The sequence below is a fragment of the Mastomys coucha genome, unplaced genomic scaffold (genome assembly GCF_008632895.1).
Source record: "Mastomys coucha isolate ucsf_1 unplaced genomic scaffold, UCSF_Mcou_1 pScaffold9, whole genome shotgun sequence".
NCBI classification, from domain to species: domain Eukaryota; kingdom Metazoa; phylum Chordata; class Mammalia; order Rodentia; family Muridae; genus Mastomys; species Mastomys coucha.
Window position 1 is genome coordinate 35,774,967 of NW_022196915.1, and position 23,491 is coordinate 35,798,457.

Below are 23,491 nucleotides of genomic sequence, written 5' to 3' on the forward strand. Positions count from 1 at the left end.
CGTTGCCAGGTAGAGTCCATCCAGAAGGCGGGGTCTACTCTGGATGGCGACCTTAGTTTCTGTACTGCTCTGATACTTCGGTGGCTTAACCATGGCCCTGCGGGCAGTGTGGCTCATATGTCACGAACCAGGAACTCCACTTGGTGGCACCGTCAGATTCTCCAGGTAATTGCAAGTCTGGATCATCAGGCATGATGGATCCAAGGATAGATCATGCAAGAGTTTTTGTGGTGCACTGAATCTCAACTCTCCCACGAAAAGCTAGCTGAGTGCCCTCGGGCAAGTTAAGCTTTCTACGCTTATCTCACTTTGTTTTCAGGAATGAGTTGCTTGACACATGTTGCTACATATTTTCTAATATTACTGTTATTGTATCTTTTTTTTTTTTTTTGAGACAGGATTCATGTGCACCTGGCTGTCCTAGAACTTGATTTGTAGACCAGGCTAGCCTTGAATTTACAGATACCTCCAGAGCGCTGGGATTAAAAGCCTGGGCTATAGTATTGTATCTTTAAAATGAATTCCATCTGTTTAAGATGGGTACAAAATTGATTGCCAAAAATCGTTATAATTTGCAGCTTCTAGTGAGTGAGCAAATAAAAGGAAGTATGAAAAATTAACTTACAGTCTCTTTCCATCTAGGTGACATAAGTGATTTGGTCCCACTTTTATAATTTGCCATTATCTTAACAAGATAATTCAATGGAGAGGACTATGCAGTTCTTTGTAGTAGATATTAACCCCTTTATAAAGTATAGCTGGCTAAGTTCCCCCCAATCTATAGGCTGACTCGCCACTTTGCTTGTGGTTTTATTTGCACTGCAGAACTGTTTGAACTTCATGTGATCCCACTTGTCAGTTCTTGGGGTTGTTTCCAGCTCTCGGCAGTATTTCTAAGAAGCTTCTCTGTGAGTGAGTAGCTGGGTGGTCTTGGAAAGCAGCAATATACAATATAGCTTCGTGCATATTAGAAAGGGGACCAGTTGTGAATCTCTTCGAATGTAAAGCAGCATGTAAGCATGCTGCTTGTAAGCATGTGAGTGGTGTAACTGAGGAACTCAGTTATTAGGGTTTTGTTGCTGTTGTTTTGAGACAGAGCCTCACTGTGTGCCACTATCTTATCTGGAATTCACTGTGGAGACCAGGCTAGCCACAGACTCATAGATATCCTCCTGCTTCTGCTTTCCAAATGCTGGGATTAAAGGAATGAAACCACCATGACCCATATTAGTCGTTATTTTTGCTTAAGTTCAAATAGCACATGCACCTGGTGTCTACCATATTAGACAGTGCAGGTCTAGATACTTGCAGTGTATGAATATATGGTTTTCTTATTTACATTCCTTAATGATAGGGTCCAGGCTGCCTCTACCATTCAGATCAGTCTATCTGTAGTAGACATCTTCAGACAGGGCCTTAGAACATATCTGTACTGATTTGACAAAATATTGACAAATAGCTTCCCTGAATGCGAACACATTCATTAGAAATCAGTGAATTGGGTTGGAGAGATGGCTCAGTGGTTAAGAGCACTGACTTCTCTTCCAAAAGTCCTGAGTTCAATTCCCAGCAACCACACGGTGGCTAACAACCATCTGTAGTGAGATCTGATGCCCTCTTCTGGTCTGTCTAAAGACAGCTACAGTGTACTCTTATACATAAAATAAATAAATAAATCCTTAAAAAAAAATCAGTGAATTTCTGTACTTCCCTGATTCTTATTCTAATTTTACCAATAAAGGAGATCTAATTTCTATCTGTATACCTTTCTGTAACAATATTCATTAGACTCTTGGAATACCTTTTCTGTGAATTACACTTACTTTCCAAAGATACCATTTTATCCATTCTGTATAATTTTATCTGTTATATTAAGTCCATTTGGAGTAAATCTTTGAATATGGTGTTGAGTAGGAATTTCCCTTGTTCTTTATACTATTTGAGTTTTCCTAACATCACTATGTAAACTCTAGATCTCTCCTTCACTGACTCACTATTGATGTTTGCTTTATTTCTTAATATAAATATTGCTAAGACCTTGGGGTCAGTTCTTAGCTCTGGAGGGAAGTGCAGATATCATTAATGGATTCTTATAAATGACTAAAAGTGCCTAAGCATATTCTATTTTGTGATGGGGAAGATAAATTAGTAAATTTACATTCTACCCAGAGCATGTAAACCATAAAGGATTAATTTGGTTTTCCTCTTTTTTATTTATCTCAAAATATCTTCCAGGGATAGAGAGATAAGCCATTATTACTAAAATGATCTTTCGTATTTTTTCAAGAGTTGGTTAGAACATTTAGGACTATTTTGTTATATAAACTTAGTATCATCTCAAATAAATCTAAAAGTTTGGAGTATTAAATATACCACTTCTTTGTGACCAATCTACTAAGATGGAATTAAAAAAGATTATTATAGATATCTAAAAGAAAAAAGGATTTAACATTGGCTCAAAGTTTGAGGGTACCATCTCTTAGGATGCAGTCATAGTCCAGGAGCCTGAGGCAGCTGATTCCATTGCTTCTGAAGTCAAGAATCAGAGCATTGAGTGCTACTGCCCCACTCTCTCTTTCCATTTTATTCCATCCACGCTCAGGGTGGTACTTCCAGCCTCATCCTAATCCAGAAAGCCCCACAGACATACCTGGAGATCTATTTCCCTACAGACTAAAGCCCATCAGACAATCCAGATTAGCCATGACATCAATCAAGAAGGAATGTGAGTATCTGAAAAAGAAAGGTTTTGAATTAGAATCATGTGTTCCACCTATTGAAAAAAACTAAATAAATTGAGTCAGTAATTTTCAGCAGTATGTAGTACATTTTATCATTTGAGATACTAAACATGAAGTACTTGGCTACAGTCAGAAGGGAGCAGGGTAATGGCTCAGGGCTATTTTCTTTCGTAGTGTATATTATTTATTTGTTGTTTTATGTCTTGCTGTCATGACTGTTTGCCTTGTGTTTTAAAATCTTTTAATTCTCCCATTTTGATTTTACTTAAAAGATTCACTTGTAATGTTTTTGTTCCCCTAATGCAGGCGATATCCAACTGTTGAAAAGCGAGCCAAAATCTTCAATGGAATGAATTATGTTCCTGTACCTGAAGATGGTCCCTTTCTTAAAGCGTTGCTCTTTCAACTTAGATTATTGGATGATGATAAGGACTTCGTGGAGAGACGTGATGGCTGTTCACACATCAATAAAACATCCGTCTATGGGCTTTTGTTAGGAGGGGAAGAGCTCTGGCCAGTTGTTGCCTTCCTGAGGAATAGCATGATATATGCAAGTGTTCCATTAGTTGAACAAGCTCTGTTCCCTCGCCCACCTTTAATTAGCATTAGTGGTGTCTCACAAGGCTTGGAACTGCTGTTGGGGATACAGGATTTTCTTTCCTCGAGTCAGAAAAATGACACTGACCTAAACACAAAACTGAGTCAGTTGCCTGACTTGCTTCTGCAGGCGTGCCCTTTGGGTACTTTATTGGATGCTAACTTGCAGAATTCACTGAATAGCATTAATTTTGTATCCGTGACTCAGCCGCAAAAACAGCCAGCCTGGAAAGTTGGGACATACAAAGGAAAAGCACAGATTTCTATTTCTATCACTGAAAAAGTAAAATGCATGCAATATGGTAAACAGGATATAGCAGACACATGGCAAGTTGTCGGAACAGTCGCTTGCAAGGTGAGGTTTTCTTCAGGATTTGCTTTGTCATACCATTTAACACTGAAGAACAGCCAATTTTGTAACTTGTATTTTACATTTTTAAATGATATGCTTGTTATCCTTAGCAACAGCCATGAAATTTTATGTTATCTTTCTGTGTTTCTTACAAATTGTTTATTTAATGACTATAATGTAATGAATCATCTCATTGCTCTAAAAATAGACATTATCTTCATAGTTCTGTGGGTCAGAATTTTAGGAGCAGCTTACTGGAACCGCCAGTGTAAAACCTCATGAGCCAGTAGTCACCATGTTGATTTGAGCTATTGTCATCTGAAGATCTGACTGGGGTGGGAATATCTGCTTGCAACATGACTCACTCACATGGGTGGCAAGTCAGTGCTGGCTGATGGGAGGAGGCCTCCATTCCACTCCTAGTGATGTCTGTCTTTACTGGCTGCTTAAGTGTCCTGACAGCTTGATGACTGGCTTCTTTCAAGACAGAGAGAAAGAGATTGAGATTGATTCAAAGCTACATGGCATCATTTCTAACTATGTTCTGTTTTTTTAGATGCATAGCCAATCACTCTAAGTCTGGTCACACTGAAGAGATAGGGAATCAGGTCCACTATTAAAAACGAGTTGTTTCAGAGAACTTGAGAATAGATATTGAAATGATCTAGCTTAAGTCCTCTGACTTTACATCAAATACCAAGAACAGTTCTTGTTTTATTTAAGTAACTCAACAGTAGACTCATCTGTCTTAAAGTTAGAAAATGTAAGAAAACAGTTGGAAACTTCAATACAGATAACAATGATTGATGCCAGGTTGAATAATGATCAAAAATCAAAGTTCTCCAGTTAAACACTACATATATGTGTTAATATTATTCTCAAATATCTTTTTTAGTTCTTCATGTATTTTAGTAACTTTAATGTCTAGTCACTTTAAGTTCTGTGAGTAAAGTAAAATTTAAGGACAGAATTAGACAGGGAAATTGACTTTTTTGAAATGAAGTAATGTAAAGTTTTGTCCATGCTAAAAATGTTTGTCATGCTCTAAACTGCTTTTAAATTATTCATCCTATTAGGAAGACCTACTTTAAGTAGCTTGAAAAAAATCATGAACTATCTCATTCATCACTCTTAAAGTAGCTGAGTCTCTTTCTCATGAGCACAGTGAAGTAAAAAGTGGAAAAGGTCATGGTTTTTTTTTTATGCTAGATGTGTAATGATTAACATGATGTTTACATCTCTCTCCTTACTCTGCTTACTGATAAGTTGATCCTGAGGTTTTTGTTTGTTTGTTTGTTTGTTTTTGTGGGAAGTGTGGGTGATTCTTATCCTTAGTCCTGGCTCAAATTACCATAATGGAAATCTGTTAAATTAAGGAGAAGGGACTAGCAAAAGGACTCAGCCAGTAAAGACACTTACACCAAGGCTGTCCATATGATGAGAGAACTGAATCTCACAAGTTTTCCTCTGACCTCCACACGTATGCTGTAGCATACATGCTTATACATACTTGCCCCGACCTGCGGGGCATTTAGCAGGGGCCTAGGGCAGGGGAGAGAGACTGAGGGGGACAAGACATGAAGAATGAGAACAAGACAGTTGTCTGATCAAGCTCTGAAAAACTTCTTCAGGGATGGCAATATAAGCACAAGCAGGAGAAAGCTACAAGGGAGGGGGAAGAGCCCGGGGGCCAGGTGGCAATCTTCAGTTTCTGGAACCAGTGGTCACAATGTCCTCCACACCCACAAATATTCTTACTGTTAGATTACACATGTTCTCTCTGGGTTGTATTTGTAAGCTAGTAATTTTCCACAAGGCCATGGTTAAGGCCATGGCTCCCCGCATGTACTCACACACACTAAAATAAATCTATGTAATTTTCTTAAAAATGTTTTAAAGTGGGAAGGGAGAACGCAGTATGCCTCAACCTTATACTGAATGCTTGCCTCTAAGTGTGCTGTGGCCTTACAAAGTCATAGAAGTTTGCAAATCTTTTATCATTTTAAGGTAAGATAACCTTTCCTGTGCCTTCTGCTTTTAATAGTTCCTAGTTCTGAGGTCCAGATTTGCATATGCCAAACTGCTTTAAGAGTACATAGATTCCATCTAGCTTGGCAGTCCGCATCCTGTGTTTATGGTTTTTAAGTGACTAGATAGTGGGAAATTTATTGGAAGTTTGTATAATGGTAGCCTTTTTTTAATCATTGTGAACGATACATTGCTAGTGAAATTTTTAGTGAGCATAATGATGTTTTAAATTTGAATATCCTTTACTATTAAATATTTTTATATTTAATCTCTCCATAAATAGCAAAAGCAAGCCTAGGTTCTTACAAATATATAAACATAGCACATATTTTTTAAATTCTAATGAAAATAGTTGTCATTTAACTTTCAAATTTGAAGTTTGTCAAACATTGTCACACATACACACACAAAAAAGACCTTCCTAAGCTACTTACTTATACCCCAGCACAGTTCAGTATTGTTGAAGTGCTTAAATGTGAAACAGAACCACAAATGACTTCATACATGTTAAATTGTATATCAGACTTTACAAAGTGAGATGGCTTAGTGATAAAGAGCACTTGTTCCTGCAGAGGACCAGGGTTTTATTCCCAGCACCCACATGATGGCTGACAAGTGTCTGTGATTTCAGTCCCGGGGGTATCTGACACCACTTCTGACCTCTGCATACATGCATGTGATGTGCATACATACACACTCAGGCAAACACATACCATAAAATTAAACAGACATTTAAAACATCACAAAGTGAAGGATTTTATGTTAATATTGGAGAAAAATAAGAAATTAGAAAAGGGTGTAAACTGCAACCCTTTTTAGGATCCCATGTGATTAGCAGTAGATTTATGAAGAAGCACAGAAGCTGCAAGAGGGAAGCAAAGGGCTGGAAGATGGCTCAGAGGTTGACAGCACTGACTGCTCTTCCGGAGGTCCTGAGTTCAATTCCCAGCAACCACATGGTGGCTCACAACCATCTCTAATGAGATCTGGCGCCCTCTTCTGACATGCAGATATATATACAGGACACTGTGTATATAATAAATAAATAAATCTTAATAAAAAAATGGGTAGGAGCAAACAGAAGCATAAGCAGTTACATAGTGGTGCATCCAGACATAAGCGTTTCCCTGATGAGTCCTACTGTTAAATACCTTGTATCTAATCAAACAATGCCACTTTTATGGATCAGTTGGCTAATTGGATCCAGTATTTTACAAAGTAAATCAGGGCTGGAGAGGTGGATCAGTGAATAAGTGCTTGCAATCTTACAGAAAACCCAAGTTGAGTTTTCAGTACCCATGCCAGGCAGCTCACAACTGACTGCTGGTAACTCCAGCTCCAGGGGATCCATTGTCATCTGGTCCTGGCTTCCACAGACTCTGTACTCATTGCACACACCTACACACACAACCAATAAACAATTAAAGGTAAAATAGGAAGTAAATGTCAAGTTAGAATTAAGGTACAAAGGAAGATCCTGACTATACTCCTCCCCCTGCACCCACATTTATACACACAAGTAAGATTTGCTGGTGTATATGCAGTAAAGGTGGTAAACCTCAAGCATCAGAGGAGCTGGGGAATAAGTCTTTTCTTCTGGTTTCCGAACACTCTGGAGCCTGGAATAGGTAGAGAAACCAGAGTTCACAGAGAAGTCTGAGACTTAGCCTGCCCTACCTTAAAGCAGGAATTTAAAGTGAGGGCTATAAAAGGAGCTCATGGAAAGACCTTTGGAGCTGTCTCACCTGCCTTGCTTGACCTCCCAAGGATAACGAAATCCCTCAAGCTTACCTAACTCACACAGGGAAGTGCCTACATGCAAAAGTATATTATCAGTAAAGCAGCACAATGTAAGGCTTACCGTCAGAGAGTGAGCTAGATGTGAAGAATGCGAGGCTTACCTTTACACCTTTGTTTGTTTGGTGAGTGTGGGTGCACAGTACCACAGTGCACATGTGCAGATCAGGACAACTTGGAACAAATGGTTCTCTCCTATCAGGTGGGTCTGGGAGTCAAACTCAGATTTCCAAGCTTGGCTACGAGTGAGTGCCTTTACCCACAAAGCTATCAAACCAGACTAAGCAAAATACTCTATAGGGGGAAAAATATACCTGCAAGTTATATGGAGATACAAAACAGTATGATTTATTCAGGAAAAATGCAGGATTTCTATATATCTGTAACATTTAAGTCAAGGAGTAGAAGGCCAGTTAGATGGGGAACAAACACTGCAAGGCTTGGAAGGAACCAGTGAATTGTCTGAGTCCAGATTCAATATAACAAAAGTCGAATTACAAGTCTTCAGTGTGCCTGACATTGATAAAGACTGGATGGGCCAGAGAAAAGCACATCTAGATACAGCTACTGAGCTGAAAAGTTGGAAGGGCCTGTGTAAATAAGGTTTCAAAGGAGCCTGAGAGAAACCAGTGAACTTAAACTAGCTTCTTTTGGAGCTAAAAGGTGAGCCAAGGGGTCTGTGAAGGCTCTCTGACCACCGGCTTGGTCAACAGGGTATCAGATTGCTAATCAGAAGACAGACCCAAGAGAATAATGCCCAGAGAGAGAAGTTAAATTAGAAGAAGTGACTTGAATTCAGAAAAGCCTTAGAGAAGCTGCATTGTTTTAAGGTCTTGGTAATACTTGTTTCTTGTGTTACAGTGTGATTTGGAAGGAGTCATGCCAAATGTTACCATCAGCTTGAATCTCCCTACCAATGGGTCTCCACTTCAAGATATTATTGTTCATCCTTGTGTGACTTCTCTGGATTCTGCCATTCTGACCTCTAGTAGCATTGATACAGTGGACGATTCTGCCTTTAGTGGGCCATATAAATTTCCATTCACTCCGCCTTTAGAGTCATTCAACTTATGCCACTACACTTCTCAGGTAAATCGTTCTGGAAAAGTTGAGCCATTATTGGTAGGCTTTTAAATCTCTCAGACAGGAAATTTTCATGAGTAATTTACAAAAACAGTGGTAAAGAAGATAAAAGTTCAGTTCTTTGAATAGGCTCTTATCCCTGATGCCTGTAATACCATTAATTTTCAAAGCCAGTGAAGTTTTTCTTTTTAATCTTTAACTAGGAATCTAAGGTTACAGGTCTTAAATATAAACATGAAATAATTCTAATCCTAGGAATTCTTAGCTTAATAAGTATGTAATATTAGTATAGTTATTAATATTGTTTATGAGTATGGCATGTCAGACACTGTCCTAGGCACTTTGTGTGTCTTTTTCTAGTAATTTCAGTGAATCTTAAAGTAGATGTTATCTCTGTTTTATATGAGGAAAATCTTAGAGAAGCTGAATGACTGGCACAGAATCCTCTGACTATAAGTGGCAGAGCCTGGGTTTGAAGGCAGATCTTCCAGGTTGCCAAAGCCTAACATGTTTCCTACTAGTTTACGTCACTTGACTCTTGTCCTAATTATCAACCAGCACATTAGGAAATCCTGTTCAAGGTAGATTGACTAGAAGTCACTTATTTTGAGAGGCCAACAGGAATTCTCATTATCATTCAAGAGAAGAAATAGATCTAGGCTACCTGAGAATTAGAACCAAAGTTAAATTCTTCTATTCTGACAGTCTTTCCTGCCTCTTCTCTGAGTATGTCGTCTCTGTCTTTTGAGTTTCTCAGCTTGTACATGTTCTTACAGCCCTAGGGCCCACATAGAAAGGAGAACCTCCCTATGTCTTGCTTCGAAAGCACAAATAAGTGGCAAGAACTTTTAATCCTAGTCCTCAGGATGCAGAGGCCGGCGAGTCTCTGTGAGTTCAAGGCCAGTCTGAACTACAAATCAAGTTCCAGGACAGCTGAACTACACAGAGAAACTCTGTCTCCAAAAACCCAACAACCAAACTCATTCCAGCATGCAGACAGTTTCCTCTTCAGTCATTACTGACCTGTTAAGCTGTTCCTGGGGGTGGAGTGTGGGGGGGGGGGGGGGGGGGGGGGGGGGGGGGGTGGAGAGGAGAAATGGCACAGTCACAGGATAGGAAAGGAACAGCCAGAACTATGGACATAACAGTTAGAGTGTGTGTGGAGTATGACCTGGGCTGCAGTTCTGAGAACATGACAGAACGAGAGTAGGACAAGTGTGTGCGCCCGCCAAGGTGCCTTTCTCATATCTGTTCAGAGAGGCAGAAGACTGCTTAAGGATCAGGGTAGATCCACCATTGTTGCAGGGTAGAACAGCCCTCTACCTATTAAAGCCATACCCGTATATAATGATTGTCTGTTTTCAGGTTCCTGTCCCACCAATATTGGGTTCTTACCACATGAAAGAAGAAGGAGTACAACTAAAAATAACAGTTAACTTAAAACTACATGAAAGTGTGAGAAATAATTTTGAAATCTGTGAAGCTCACATACCTTTTTACAACAGGTAGCGATACATAATATGACACTATAATTGCTGTCTTCTCAGTTTTTCTGAAGTCTACATATAAGTCAATCTTAACCAACAACAACCTGGCGAGTTAGCCAGTTATTATAACACATATCCATTCTACTTTTAAAATGGAGTCTGCAGAATAGCTCTTTATACGGTGTACTTAAATAGTAAAATCATAGTTTTAATGTTACACCCATGCATGTGATATGAGTGGAATCTATAGGATTCTATAATTGTCTCTAGGAATACTAATGTAAGATACATAGTTCTGTAAATGTTTATGTGATTTCTGCTGATTTCTAAGATCTGTATTAATTATTCATTCTCTTCTGCAATTGGAGTACAGATCTGCTTTTATGATATAAATATAGTAACAAGATTTGACTCATCTCTTTAAAACTTTGGTCTGAGATTTTTTTTCTGTTTTGTTTTGTTTTAAAGAGGTCCAATTACCCATTTGGAATACAAAGCTAGTTTTGGTCAACTTGAGGTGTATCGAGAAAAAAGCTTACTGGTCTGGATCATCGGTGAGTACAGTTTTATTGACTTTTTTTCTCATTTCCTGTAGATTTTTTATTTTAGAATAACTGATTGGTACATTTGTGGTTTTAGGCCAGAAGTTCCCCAAATCAATGGAAATTAGTCTTTCTGGAACTCTAACTTTTGGAGTTAAGGGCCATAATAAGCAGCCATTTAATCACATTTGTATTGGAAATACAGCATATGTAAAGGTAAATATGTGAAACATTGTGTCAGAACTGTTTCCTTTATTTCTAAACTGCATATATATTTGAGTTTTACTGTTTTCCAGTAATTTAAATTTTTTGTGTGCTTTTTGTGTAGCTAAGTCTTTTTAAAGAAACATTTGTGAGGGTTGTGTTTGTCCTGTCCTGTGGTGTTTGATTCTGGTTTTGTTCTTTCTTTTGTTTTTGCTGTTAAGACGGTGTCTGCCCAAGCTTGGAAGCCCTTGCTTCAGCCTCTCCTCACCACTGGGAATGCAGTACGAGTCAGCACACTTGGCCAGTAGCAGTCAAGAATAGCTCAACATTACAATTTAAACTACCCAACTCTTAGTTATCAAGTTAGATTTGTGTTCAAAAATAAGATAGAGCCCTTGGTCTCTGGGGCATTTCTAACAGTATAAACTAGTGATGTATCAATATTGCTTTTGGTGTCTCATAGAAAACATGAGTCCTTCTAGCCAAAGCAGGCTGAGGGCAAGAAACATGTGAAAGTTGACTAACATCTTCATCTGAAAAGCAGGTTAAAGGAACAGCAAGGTGGCCCAGTGGGTCAAAGCATTAACCTAAAGTCAGGCCCAGGAACTCAGGTGGAAAGTGCCAGCTCTCAGCCATTGTTCTTTGACCTCTGCAGCCACGCACACTCACAACACAACACACATAGTATACATGCTTACATAAACATAATATATATTTTCTAAAGTGACTTCAGAAAGTGAAGAGAAGTCAACAAGGTTTCAGAAGCCTGTGCTAGAAACATAAGTTCTACATAGGAAGTGCAGGTAATTCAGGTTGAACAGAGAGGGTGTGCATCTTTTATTCCATTCATAGGTGTTTTAGTTTTTGAAAATGGTTCCTTTATGAGTGTTAGTCTGCAGTGTATGAGGGCAAAATGCATGATGGCTGAGGCTGTGTGAGTCTTAATACTCTTTGTTTTATTCTCATCATCTAGTCCAGTGCCTGGTACATAAATACTTGCTGAATGTATGTATCGATGTATGTATTATGTATATGTGGTAGTACCAGCATATCTCATTGCAAGTGTCTAACAGGCAGCTAAAACCATAGAATTTGATGCACTTGAGAGCGCAGCCACATATAAGGATTTAGGAGTACCCGTGGAAAAGAAAAGTTGAGGCAAGGAAGTGGATAAGATCAGAATAAATAAAAGAGAATAAGGGAAAATTCCGAGGAGTTAACAAGGAAGATTGCGGAGTAACCAGGAAAGTTCCAGGAAAGCAGAAGGCTGCACTCCCAGGGAGGCCAGTGATGAGAAGAGGCAGTGGTAGTGGGGTCTCCAGGGAGGCCAGTGATGAGAAGAGGCAGTGGTAGTGGGGTCTCCGCACACTGCTGACAGCTTGCTTTTCCTGTCTGAGCTGTGACTTTGCCTACTAATTTGTTTTAAGGATTATTAAGATTCCTGATTTTTTTCCCAGGGGAAAAAATGTGAAATGTTGCTGTATTGTATATGCACCATAGATAGATTTTTAGAAAATTTCTGTCATTTAAGCTTACTTAACCAGTTTCAATCTGATTAAAATCATATAGTAAATATGGAAATGAGCCTTTTCTACATAAACTCCAGCACTGAGAATTATAGCACTGAAGCAAGCACAAGCTCTTTGCTTTTAATGAATTGCAATAAGAGATCCTTACAATCTAAAATGTATTACACTCACATGCACAAACAAAAATATTGGAGAAATTTGTAGAGAAGAGAAGAGGAAAAAAGTACAAGGCTTGGGATATAACTCAAAGATGGAGGAGGGCTTGCCTGGAGTATGTAGGCTCTTGACTTAGTGTAAAGATAGCAGGATCTTGCTAATGAGGTGTTTACCCACACAGATGAGAACCACAGCAAAAGGAGTCTAGAAAGGTACTACTGTGTCAGCTCTCTCTTACAGTGGAATACCTGGTGTGTACCATGGTGATCTCACATCACCAATGGACCCCATGTAGGTTTCATTTTAGAAGGGTTTTCTAGATGAGGGAAGGGATAACGTGCTAACAGGTGTATAAAAGTTAGACTTTGGTTATCAAAAAGTTAAGTAGAGCAAGCCATTTCCCCTGAGTGTGAAATAAACTGGTCCTTCTTGTCTCGATTGCATTTTTGTGCTTTATTAAAGAGCATATACATTTCTCCATTTAAGGAACATAATTAGGGCTTGTGACATGTTAGGAGCACTTGCTGCTCTTCCAGAGGACTCAGGTTCAATACTCAGCACCCACATGATGACTCACAAGCATCTGTAATTCCAGTTTCAGGGGATCCAGCTCCCTCTTCTGGCTTCTGAGGGTATCAGACACAGGCACGCATGCAGGCAAAGCACCTATACACATAGAAATTCATCAATTAATTTTAAAAATATAATCTGAATTTCTCACTGATAGCCTGCTAGGGAGAAAAGACTAATCGATATATCAGGCAGGATAGCAGAAAGAGCAGTTCTCAGTTGAGATGCCAGCCCCGCTGCTCCATGCAGAGTACTAACTACCTCACTGTGTGCACCAGGGTTCACATTGGTGGAGAACTTGGTATGTGTTAAGCACTTACAAAGAACAGAACTAGTACAGGGGAAGTGCACACATTTATTATGTGTTCTCACGATTGTAGTTTAATATTTGTGTTTAAACTTTGTGAACTATCAGGTAAAGCTTTAAAAATGGAGAAAGGAAAAATGTGGGCACGATATCATTTCAGCTGAATATTTCTCTCATTTCTCCAGCTTAATTTTAGGATTGCAGATTACACACTCACTGGATGTTATGCAGATCAGCATTCAGTTCAAGTTTTTGCATCAGGAAAACCAAAAATAAGTGCATGTAAGTCATATAGATTCAAACTATAGAATTAAGATGGGGATATATTGTTACTGCCTAAGGTAAGATTAAAGTGTAATGAAACTTAGAGATTGGAGAATAATCCCATTTTATAAAAGTTTCTGTGGCTTGGTCCACTCCCATATAACCCTTTGTGAACCTTGTGTTTGAATACAGTCTGGGTGAGCAGTGTCCAATTGGTGTGGGCTTTAGTATATAGTATATATGGGTTTGCTTTGCTCTGGTTTTATTAAACTCCTGTCTGGCTTCAGTGTCTTATTCTGTGTAATTCTGGAAAAGCTAATGAACTTCTTACAGTTTCAGTTTCTTCATTAATAAAGGAGAAGTAATAGGGAACTATTTACTGCTCTAAAGGCTGTGAGACCTGGGAGAATGGAGCCTAAAAATGAGGTTGACTAAAGTTTCATGCAATGGCTAATTTTATTCAAAGCATCAGACAGTTTATACTCTGAGTGTTAAGAGGAGTCACACTGATGAAGTGTACAATCATAAGGGCAAGCTGCATGTGGTAGATAAGCCACACATGGCAAAAACATGTATTTCCATAGAAGTGTATAAACAATAAAATACCCAGTTGTAATGAGCAATCTAAAGTAAATTCACTCCTATTTTGCTACTCCTGGGAGGGACATGAAAGCACCTTCCAACAACAATTCCATCTTTTTGAAGAAATTGAGGTCCCAAGACTCCTGTCTTGTTCTCTTAGTTTTCTCACAAGCACTCATAAATCTCTACTCTTAGACCATATTCCAGCGGGACCAGCCAGATGGCTCTGGATAAAGACACCTGTTGCCAAGCGTGATGGCCTGAGTTATGTCCCTGGGACCCACACAGTGGAAGGAGAGACTTACTCCTAAACATTGTCCCGTGACACTCATACACACACACACACACACACACACACACACACACACACACACACACATACACACACACACTTTTTTATATACATAATAAAAATGTTAATGAACTATCAATATTATGTACCTTATGATTTTTATAAATAATTATATTTATTGGGCATTTAGATTAATATATAGGTTTAAAAATAGTAAATGTTTATTACTTTAAATTTTAAGTTATTTTTAGTTAATGTCATAGCCAGTAAACATTATTTATCATCTTTATTTTACCAATGGGCAGACAATAGGAGATGATTTCCTGACTTCAGTGACTTTGATTGTAAAATGCACTTATATGCACCAACTACTTTATGTAAAAATATGTATCTATTTTAGACAAATATATCAGGAAGTGAAAAGCAAACTTAAAATTATTTAATTTAGATTAACTACATACAGGTGGCACAGGAAGGTAGGTAGAATGAAGTCGCTAGAGAAAGGGAGGAGATACGTCCCTCTTCCATAGAGGAGAATGTCATAAATCCAACTTATAAAGGTTCTCATAGTTAGGTACAGTTGTTTATTGTTTGGTTTGGGCAGTGCTTGAGGTGCAGCTCAGGGCCTCAGGCAGCTCAGTGGCGGGTGCTCTATCACTGAGCTGCAGCCACAGTCTCAGACTTAGGTTTCTAAAACAAGGATTAAGGTCCCGAAAAATTGAAAGGATGGGACAAGACCATAATTATACCTGAATGACTCAGAAGAAATAGAAAACTCTGAAGTACAGGATTGTAAGCAGTCTCTGAATGGCAGCAATTCTGTGTAATGGAATCAGAATAAGCCAGTATTCTTTCCCTCCATGTTGTTCCTATGTTTTCTCCTCTAGCTGTATTTTGCTGTTTTTAGATGAATTGATGAAAGCATGTCCATAGCGTATATGTTATTCTATGAAGAGTGTAATATTAAACAATCATTATTATCTGTGAGAAATGTTATCTCTTTAGATAATAACTAAAATATATTTAAGTATTTTATTAGTATTTACCAAATATAACTTTAGAAAGCATAGTTAAAAATAGGAAATGTCTCTGACATACCATTTTTAATACATTAGTAATATATCTTATTTATTTATTTACTTATTTATTTATTTATTTATTTATTGGGACAACATCTCACCTGTATACCCTAGGATGGGCTCCCGCTCACCATGTTCTTGCCTCATATGCCCAAGTACTGGGGTTATAGGCGCATGCTCCATGCCCAGCTTCGCTTGTGCTTTATATAAAAATGCTGAATGAAGAATTCATTTCAGATGAACCACTGTACCTGTCCTTTCATCCCTTCAAACCTCATCTTGCCTCACACTGAATATATGGCTTGGTTCTGCAAATGGTTTAGTGAAAATGTTCATTTTAATAGTAGCATTTTCACCTATGGTGTGCCAGGTACAATTTCTATGTGTTTTATGTATCTTAACTCATCGAGCCTCACAGCACCTTACATGTTGGTATCTCTGTTTTATGGCTAGAGACACTGATGGAGCAGAGATGAGATGAGGGCCATCAAGGTAGTAAATGGCATTCGTGAGATTCAAACACAGGCGGTTGGCCACCAAAGCCTATCTTTTTAACAGTGTGCTGTGCCGCCTCTCAATATTATCAGAGTAGAAAAAAAGACGTAATGCAGCCTACATTGTGTTCATTTTGAAGAGCATGAAGAAAGGTTGAAAAAGCTCAATTATATAGTCAGTGGTATATATGGTAATAAAAATGTGTGTGTTTCAAGTAAGCATAATTTTATCAGTTTGTAGCTTATGAAACTTTAGTTCGAGGAGGTTAACATCTGTCCAGAGTTGCAAAGCTGTTAAAACATAATGCTTGAAGTAGAGCCAAACCATAAGCAACCTCTTCAGAGTCTTGTGGGGAAGATGGATGTTACTCATGTCTCTAACCCTTTAATCTGAATAATGAACACCTCAACTAGAACTTGGGTCTTGGTAGAGGTCATAAAGGGAAAGCCAAGAAGAAATAGTGAAATAATTTTACCATTAAAGTAATGGTTCATTAGAAATACAACTAGAGCCAGGCGGTGGTGGCACATTCCTTTAATTCCAGCACTTAGGAGGCAGAGGCAGGCGGATTTCTGAGTTTGAGGCCAGCCTGGTCTACAGAGTGAGTTCCAGGACAGCCAGGGCTATGCAGAGAAACCCTGTCTCGAAAAACAAAAACAAACAAAACAAAACAAAACAAAGAAATACAACTAGAGATGTAGGGAGAATAAGTATTTGGTATAGATGAGATATTTCATATAAGTTTCAGTGTGGTTTACCCAAATATTTATGAGCTCATTTTATATATGTATAAGTTTTAATAAAGCCTCAACAGAGTAAAATAAGTGTTAATATTTTAAAGTTATTACCATGTCATGACTGCACTCCACAAATTAAAAAACTAATGGCTTTATTCTCTTATTGAGTTTTTGCTAAGGTTAAACATTTTTCTCATTAATTTCCTTTCTTTTTCCTTTTGTAGATCGGAAACTAATTTCTTCTGATTATTACATCTGGAATTCTAAAGCACCTGCTCCAGTAACATATGCATCATTGTTACCATGATTTTTTCATATTCGAAAGGATTTATATGATAATAATGTTCTATAGTAGAATCATAGTATTTAATTTTTACATGTATTCACATAACCCATGACTGAAAAATTACTGAGTGGTTTCTTTGTGAAAACATTTATATATTACATTTTTAGTCTGATACAGTGTAAAAGAATATTTTCAAGGCTAATGTCTCCTCTTTTTTTTTGTTTTGTTTTTTTGTTTTGTTTTGTTTTGTTTTTTGTTATGCTCTGATTTCATGCCAATATGACTCAGAATATATAAAAGCTATGGTTGGCTTTACTTAAGACTAGTCTTGAGTCTCTGGGCCACACGTTCCTTCCTGTCCCGTGGAGAGACAGTCCTTCAGTCAGAGCCCCTTCCTTGAGTAAGAGCTCAGCCTTCTCCTAGTGCAGGTTCAGGCAGCCGTCCTATAGGTTGTAGTTGATTTACAAGGAAACTGTGTGCTTATCCAAACCTCAGTACAAACAGCGTGCTGTTGCAGAATACCCATGGTCTGGTTAAAATAATCACAAATTGTGTTTTTCAAAGCTGGCAGTGGGAAATAATGGGATAATGTTCAAATAGTAACCTGTCCTTTATCACATTTCTCCTGCTAGCCAGTAAACCTCTGTAACTATTTGATGTTCTAGAGCTACTGTCTTTCTGAGACAGAGTCTCATGAAGCCCGGGCTGGCCTAGGACTCACTGTATAGCTAAGGGTGATCCCTCTTAAGTGCTGAGATTACAGTGCTGTACCACCATGGCCAGTGCCCTTCTAGGGATCAAACTCAGAGCTTTATGCTTGCCAGACAAGCACCCTACCAGCTGAGCTATGACCCTAACCCGTCTAGGGCTGCTGTAACAAACTTAATGATATGCCAGAACAACTGTGTTTAGGATGCCAGTAGACTTAAGACTGCAGTAACTTCAGAAGATGAGCATAATGATCTATGATTATTTAGTGTCATTGGACAAGGCTTTAAAAATAATTGTAGGTATTACAGTGTTTGTTTAGCTTTTTTTTTTTTTTAAATAAAATCTGTTAATGAATGAACTTGGGTAAACACCCAAAAGCCTTTCTGTGGGTATCATTTAGACTTATTTAATATAGCAATTTTTTTTTCTGGTTTTTCTCGAGACAGGGTTTCTCTGTATAGCCCTGACTGTCCTGGAACTCACTCTGTAGACCAGTCTGGCCTCAAACTCAGAAATCCACCTGCCTCTGCCTCCCAAGTGCTAGGATTAAAGGCGTGCACCACCACAGCCCAACAATTTTTTTCTTTGTCTGTCCCTGTCATTTTCTTTTCACCATTTTCTTGGTTCCCTTAAACCCATCCAGCCGCGCTGCTTCTCTTCTCCCGTTTCTACAGTCACATGACATACTTACTCTTTTTTCAGAGCAGCATACTGTTGTCAAATTAGACTTTAAGTGACTAAAAAAAAAAAACAATCTGAAGATCCTGGGAACTTAACTGATGTCAAAGTTAAAAGTCAGACAAAACATTTGAATTGCAGAATATTTAATTAAACTTATTCTGGGCTCTGTTTCTTTTTTGTCTTTTTTTTTTCTTGAGTCTTCTAAAAAAAAAAGGCTTAGAAGAAGCTGCTAATTCTTAGAAGTAAAGTTACTATAATTGAAGAGAAGTATATATAAACTTAGAACTTGAAATACAATTTTTTAGAGTCAGTCTTACTCATTCTAAACCCTTATTGCCTTCAAAACATTATCCTAGAATATAGTTCTATTTTCACGGTCCTCTAGAGTAAAGGGAGGAGAGTGGCTGCCTGACAGGGACTTGAGCTAGCTATCCTGACCTACCCAGAGGGAGGGAGTGATGGAAATGTCTGTCCTGAGAAAACAGTGTTCTGTAATGGCTTTTTATCACTCTTCAACTCAAAGCTTAATCTTTCACTTTAATTTATTAATGGACCTGTTTGGAAATTTTGATTGTACAAATGCTTATACTGTGGTAGATAAGACACATTTATTTAGTGAGCAGGGAACGATTCCATACGTAATCCTTGAGGCAAACTCTTCATAGACAAATTAGAAAAACCAGTGACCTCTAATTTGACATTTCTAGAAACCTGGGGAAAATCTAGGGGTTACTAGAAAAGCATGGGGGTGATGGGGAACCAGTGCCATCTGTTGCCATTCCGTTCTAACACAACACTGAGGAACTCAGAGCCAGCCCACATTTTCATCCCATCGAGATCAGCTGGACACACTGATGCTTCTGATTTTGTCTAGAAACCTGTCACTTCAGGATCATTTCTGAAGACAAAGCTTGTTCCCGGTTTGGTAGGTGACCTGTTTAATGTTTTCCCTGTGTCTGGGAACTCCTTAGTGTAATTAGCGACCTTTGAACTCCACAACTAATCCTGAGCTATTTTGTATTCCTTACTCATCTTTAAGGCTGGACCTTTCTTTTCTTCAGAGTCCACTGCCACAATTAAAGAAGAAACAGCTGCATTTCAAAGGGATTCCGATTCCAGAAGCTTAATCGTGATTGACATGTTCTTATTCTAAGCTATAAGACACTCTAAGAGTCCTTTCTTTGGTTAAAACTTCAATCATTTTCTAAAAAATTATCTCACTATGGATTTTATTCATTTTCTTTGATAGCTATTCTTTGCATTTTTTTTTAACTTGAAAGGTGCTTTGCATGTGCAGTGAATATGAGTGTCAACTTCAGTGAGAGATTTGGACGTTGTCAGACCTGCTCTAGATGCAGTAGTGCTAAATTCACATTTAGTGACAAAATATGACTATGAAATCTGATATCTGTTATAATTATTCTTACTCAATCCAAAGGGTTAAAAAAATTGTTTCAAATATCTGAGAATGAACTCTAGAAAAGATGGGTCATGATTTGAGTAAAGCCTGTTCCACTTTTTTACTAAGCAGTCTTTTAAAGCAAACTCTATAGCAGCCAGACAGGGGGATGTTTTATACCATTAAATAACGGAGCCTGTCAACATGGAAGCAAATAGGCTCCCTGGTCGTCCTTGGAGCATTTAATTTTATTTAAACCTTAGCCCATCTCAGAATCATTTCCTTTCATGCCATCTCAGTATTTCTACTGTTTAAAATATTGTGGTCTTAGATTTCTTGTGCTATGTTTAACAACAGACATTTTCCACATAGTAACCATTGCCAATTTTTGTTCTTGTTTTTGTTGTTATCATATTTAAAAATCTTAACAACCATTCATAGATTCTCACATTACCCCTGGAAGTAGATAGGTGGGGTTCACACCCAAAACCTCTGCATGGACTGTTCCCCTCGTAGAAGTTGTCTCTAAGACAAAGGTCAGAAAAGGGATGTTAATAAACAGTCCTCAGGTTTAAGGGACTTTTTAGGATTACATCTTAAATTCCAACAAATCAGATTTAGGAGTTGCTGAAAGTGAAATTGATCCATCCCTCATCCAAACTTTGCAATACTTTCCTGTTCTGACATCGCTGAGATAGTTAGCTGTATTATCAGATTAGAAACCATTGTACGAGGCTGCTGAAAGGAAAAGGAGGCAAAAAGCTAAACATGGGATGAATCCTGAACCTTTTAACCTGGCTGAAGTATGTTGGTTGCTGTTATGCAAATACCTTCAATCCTCTGCTAAGTTCCGTGGAAATAATTTTCTTGAATGACAGGTTGATTCAGCAAGGATTCGGTCGCTGATTAATCCCCCTTTGATCTAGGGTATTTCCCTTAACCACCAGTTACCTCGTTCTGACAAAGTGCAACTGAGATTAGGGAGATCACTAGAACACTCCCAGCCTGTGCGTCTATTCTCTATAACCTTTTAAAGCAAGGGCCAAGAATGCAATTTAGTCTCAGTTTTTGAAGATGTAAAGTCTTGTCTGCTAAGTTAGAAAGTCAATTGAATACCAAATGAAGTTTATTTCTTACGTAAAAGAACAAACATTTTTTCTTTGCTCTGCCTAACAATGATATTAAGAATCATGGGCTTTGAAGAGAGAGAAAACTAAGACCACCTTCCAAATACAACTTCGTGTTTTGTTTCATGTGCATGTTTACTGCCCCCCAGATAACCCAAGAATCAAAGGAGTGGCTACAGTTATGCTGAGAAAACATTTGTGTTTCATAAGACTGCAGTGTCTTCTCATCTCCCCAGCCATCCCCAGGAGAACTAGAAAATACACTGCACAACACAGAATTCCAGTTAGCAAAACATGCAGCACAGTCTTGTTAGCTTTTCTTTCCTTGAAGAAGTAGCGCCTCATAGTCTCATTAAAATAATAACTGCATTCATTTCCCCGTACTTGATAATCATTCTGTAAATGTTTTTGCCTTTTGCTTTATTTTTTCTCCCATATAGTTAAACTTATCAATATTATTTTACAAGGTATCAAAAATTTATTTAAGTATATTTCATGATCTATAAAATATAAAGATGCACAGTATACACACAATTATTTGTAACAAAATTTGTTTTTAATCAAGTTTTTATTATTCACTTTATAAATAAGAAACATAAGATGTTATATAATTGTTCATTATTCTAGTAGCAATCTACAATAAAACTTAGTATTTAAATGATTTCTTTTGCTTTTTTTACTCAAACCTTTTACAGTTTTGTAATTCATTTATAAATCAAGATAACTCAAAGAAAGGCATACATAAATTTGTGATGTACTAGCCTCCTGTCGTCTTAATTTAATGATCAGTTTTCAGATACTTTGGGGGAATCAGAAAAAATGTACAAAGATACTGTTAAAGGGCAAGATTCCATGGTTATGTTGCTAAGAAACTTATGTTTTAGTAGTTAACTGCTCCATGTAATAAATAGGCAATAAAGTATTCACTATTTTAAAATATGCCATCATGGAATATGCCTATGTGCAGCATAGGTGTCTGTGTGTTCCTGAAGAGTGTTCATGCCATGCCTGTTCAGTTGAGTTTACCTGTGAGCCATCCCAGCATTGTTTCAGGGGAAGAAAAATATTGTGACATCTCTTTGTTAGTTCATAATAATGGAGAGATTCATTAAAATGAAAATTGCTAAAAGTCCCATGAGATTTATCATAGAAAATGGTTAAAAGTCCTCAAGAGCTACTGGCTTTCCACCTAGCCTTTCTTTCTCTTCATCACCCACATCACTGATGTAACACATTGTCCATAGGTATCCTGGAGGACTGTGGCATAACTCGTTAATTAGCTTCCCACCCCTGAAGCATGGTACTCCGAGGTCTGGGTTGATTTTTCTTAGACGCTGGATACTTTGTGTAATTGACATCAGTGTGTGTTAGTATATGATGCTCCAGCCTTAACCGATGCTGAACGCCCAGGGATGGAAACATGAGTTTTCCTATTTGGAAGTAAAATTTTGAAAACTATATGTTTCCTTTAAATGTCCTTTTTAGATAATGGTTTTTCAAAAAGAAAATTGTTTTTGATAAATACTGGTAATGAAGATTATGGTTTTAAAAATCAAAAATTGTAATCCTTAAAATTTTTACCTTTTCTTCAAGGGGCTTGAGTGCCCTCTGCAGGTTATAAGTAGATAATTAATGACTAATTTCAAACCTTAGTTTTCCCTATTTTAAAAGCATTACCTGCTTACTTCAAATCTCAACAAAAAAGGTGATTCCATTTATATTGTTAACTATTAATTATCAGTGATCCTTTCATTGTTGAGTTTAATACAAGGAATTTCACACCAGTGAAATTGGAAGAATTTTATTTAGTACTCTAGAAGCTGGACCTACAGTAGCACATGTTTCCTCACTGAAAGAAAATATGAGGAGTATTTAAATATATCTGAAATTATTCAAATACTTTGAAAATGGCTTTACTTCCCCATTAATCTCTTTAAAAGCATACATTTAAAATATCAAGCCTTGATTTTTCAATTTGTGTCAAGATTACATGAATTTTAGGATTTATAACAGTTAAATAATAAAATTTAAACAATGAATAAATTAAAAGTCACACAAGTGATCTAGTTGGGGGTAATGCCATTTTAAGAGTCAATTTGTAAAAGAACCTAGTAGAACTTGATTTGATATTGTTTATTCTGTAAGTTTTCCAGATAATAAAAGTAGTTTTTAATTGAAGGCAACATTTCCCCTCTGAGGGCTGAAATATACACTGTGTGGAATATACCAGTCCCTCACTTTAGTGTGTATGCTTTCCTTCCTCTGGGCTAGCAGATTTGTCTCTACCATGGAGTCCATCTGTGTGACAACATATAGTTGGGGTGCTACGGTCCTTCTGGCTCAATTAACTTAGTGAAGCCACTGGGGAAGCTAAACATGAGAATAAGAGAAGCGACTTGATGAAATTCATAGAAGCAGAATTTTTTTGGAAAGAAGTGTAATGAT

At 37.7% G+C, this 23,491-nt stretch overlaps 1 protein-coding gene across 1 annotated transcript; it reads left to right on the plus strand.

Moving 5' to 3' along the window:
* Window positions 1–6: 6 nt before the first annotated feature.
* Ap5m1 (adaptor related protein complex 5 subunit mu 1) lies at window positions 7–21,707 on the plus strand. Its single transcript, XM_031362827.1, has 8 exons — window positions 7–165; window positions 3,048–3,693; window positions 8,377–8,604; window positions 9,964–10,103; window positions 10,554–10,639; window positions 10,725–10,843; window positions 13,579–13,675; window positions 17,067–21,707. Exons 1-8 carry the CDS (start codon window positions 92–94, stop codon window positions 17,147–17,149), a joined length of 1,473 nt encoding a protein of 490 aa, XP_031218687.1. The 5' UTR covers window positions 7–91; the 3' UTR covers window positions 17,150–21,707.
* Window positions 21,708–23,491: the final 1,784 nt, after the last annotated feature.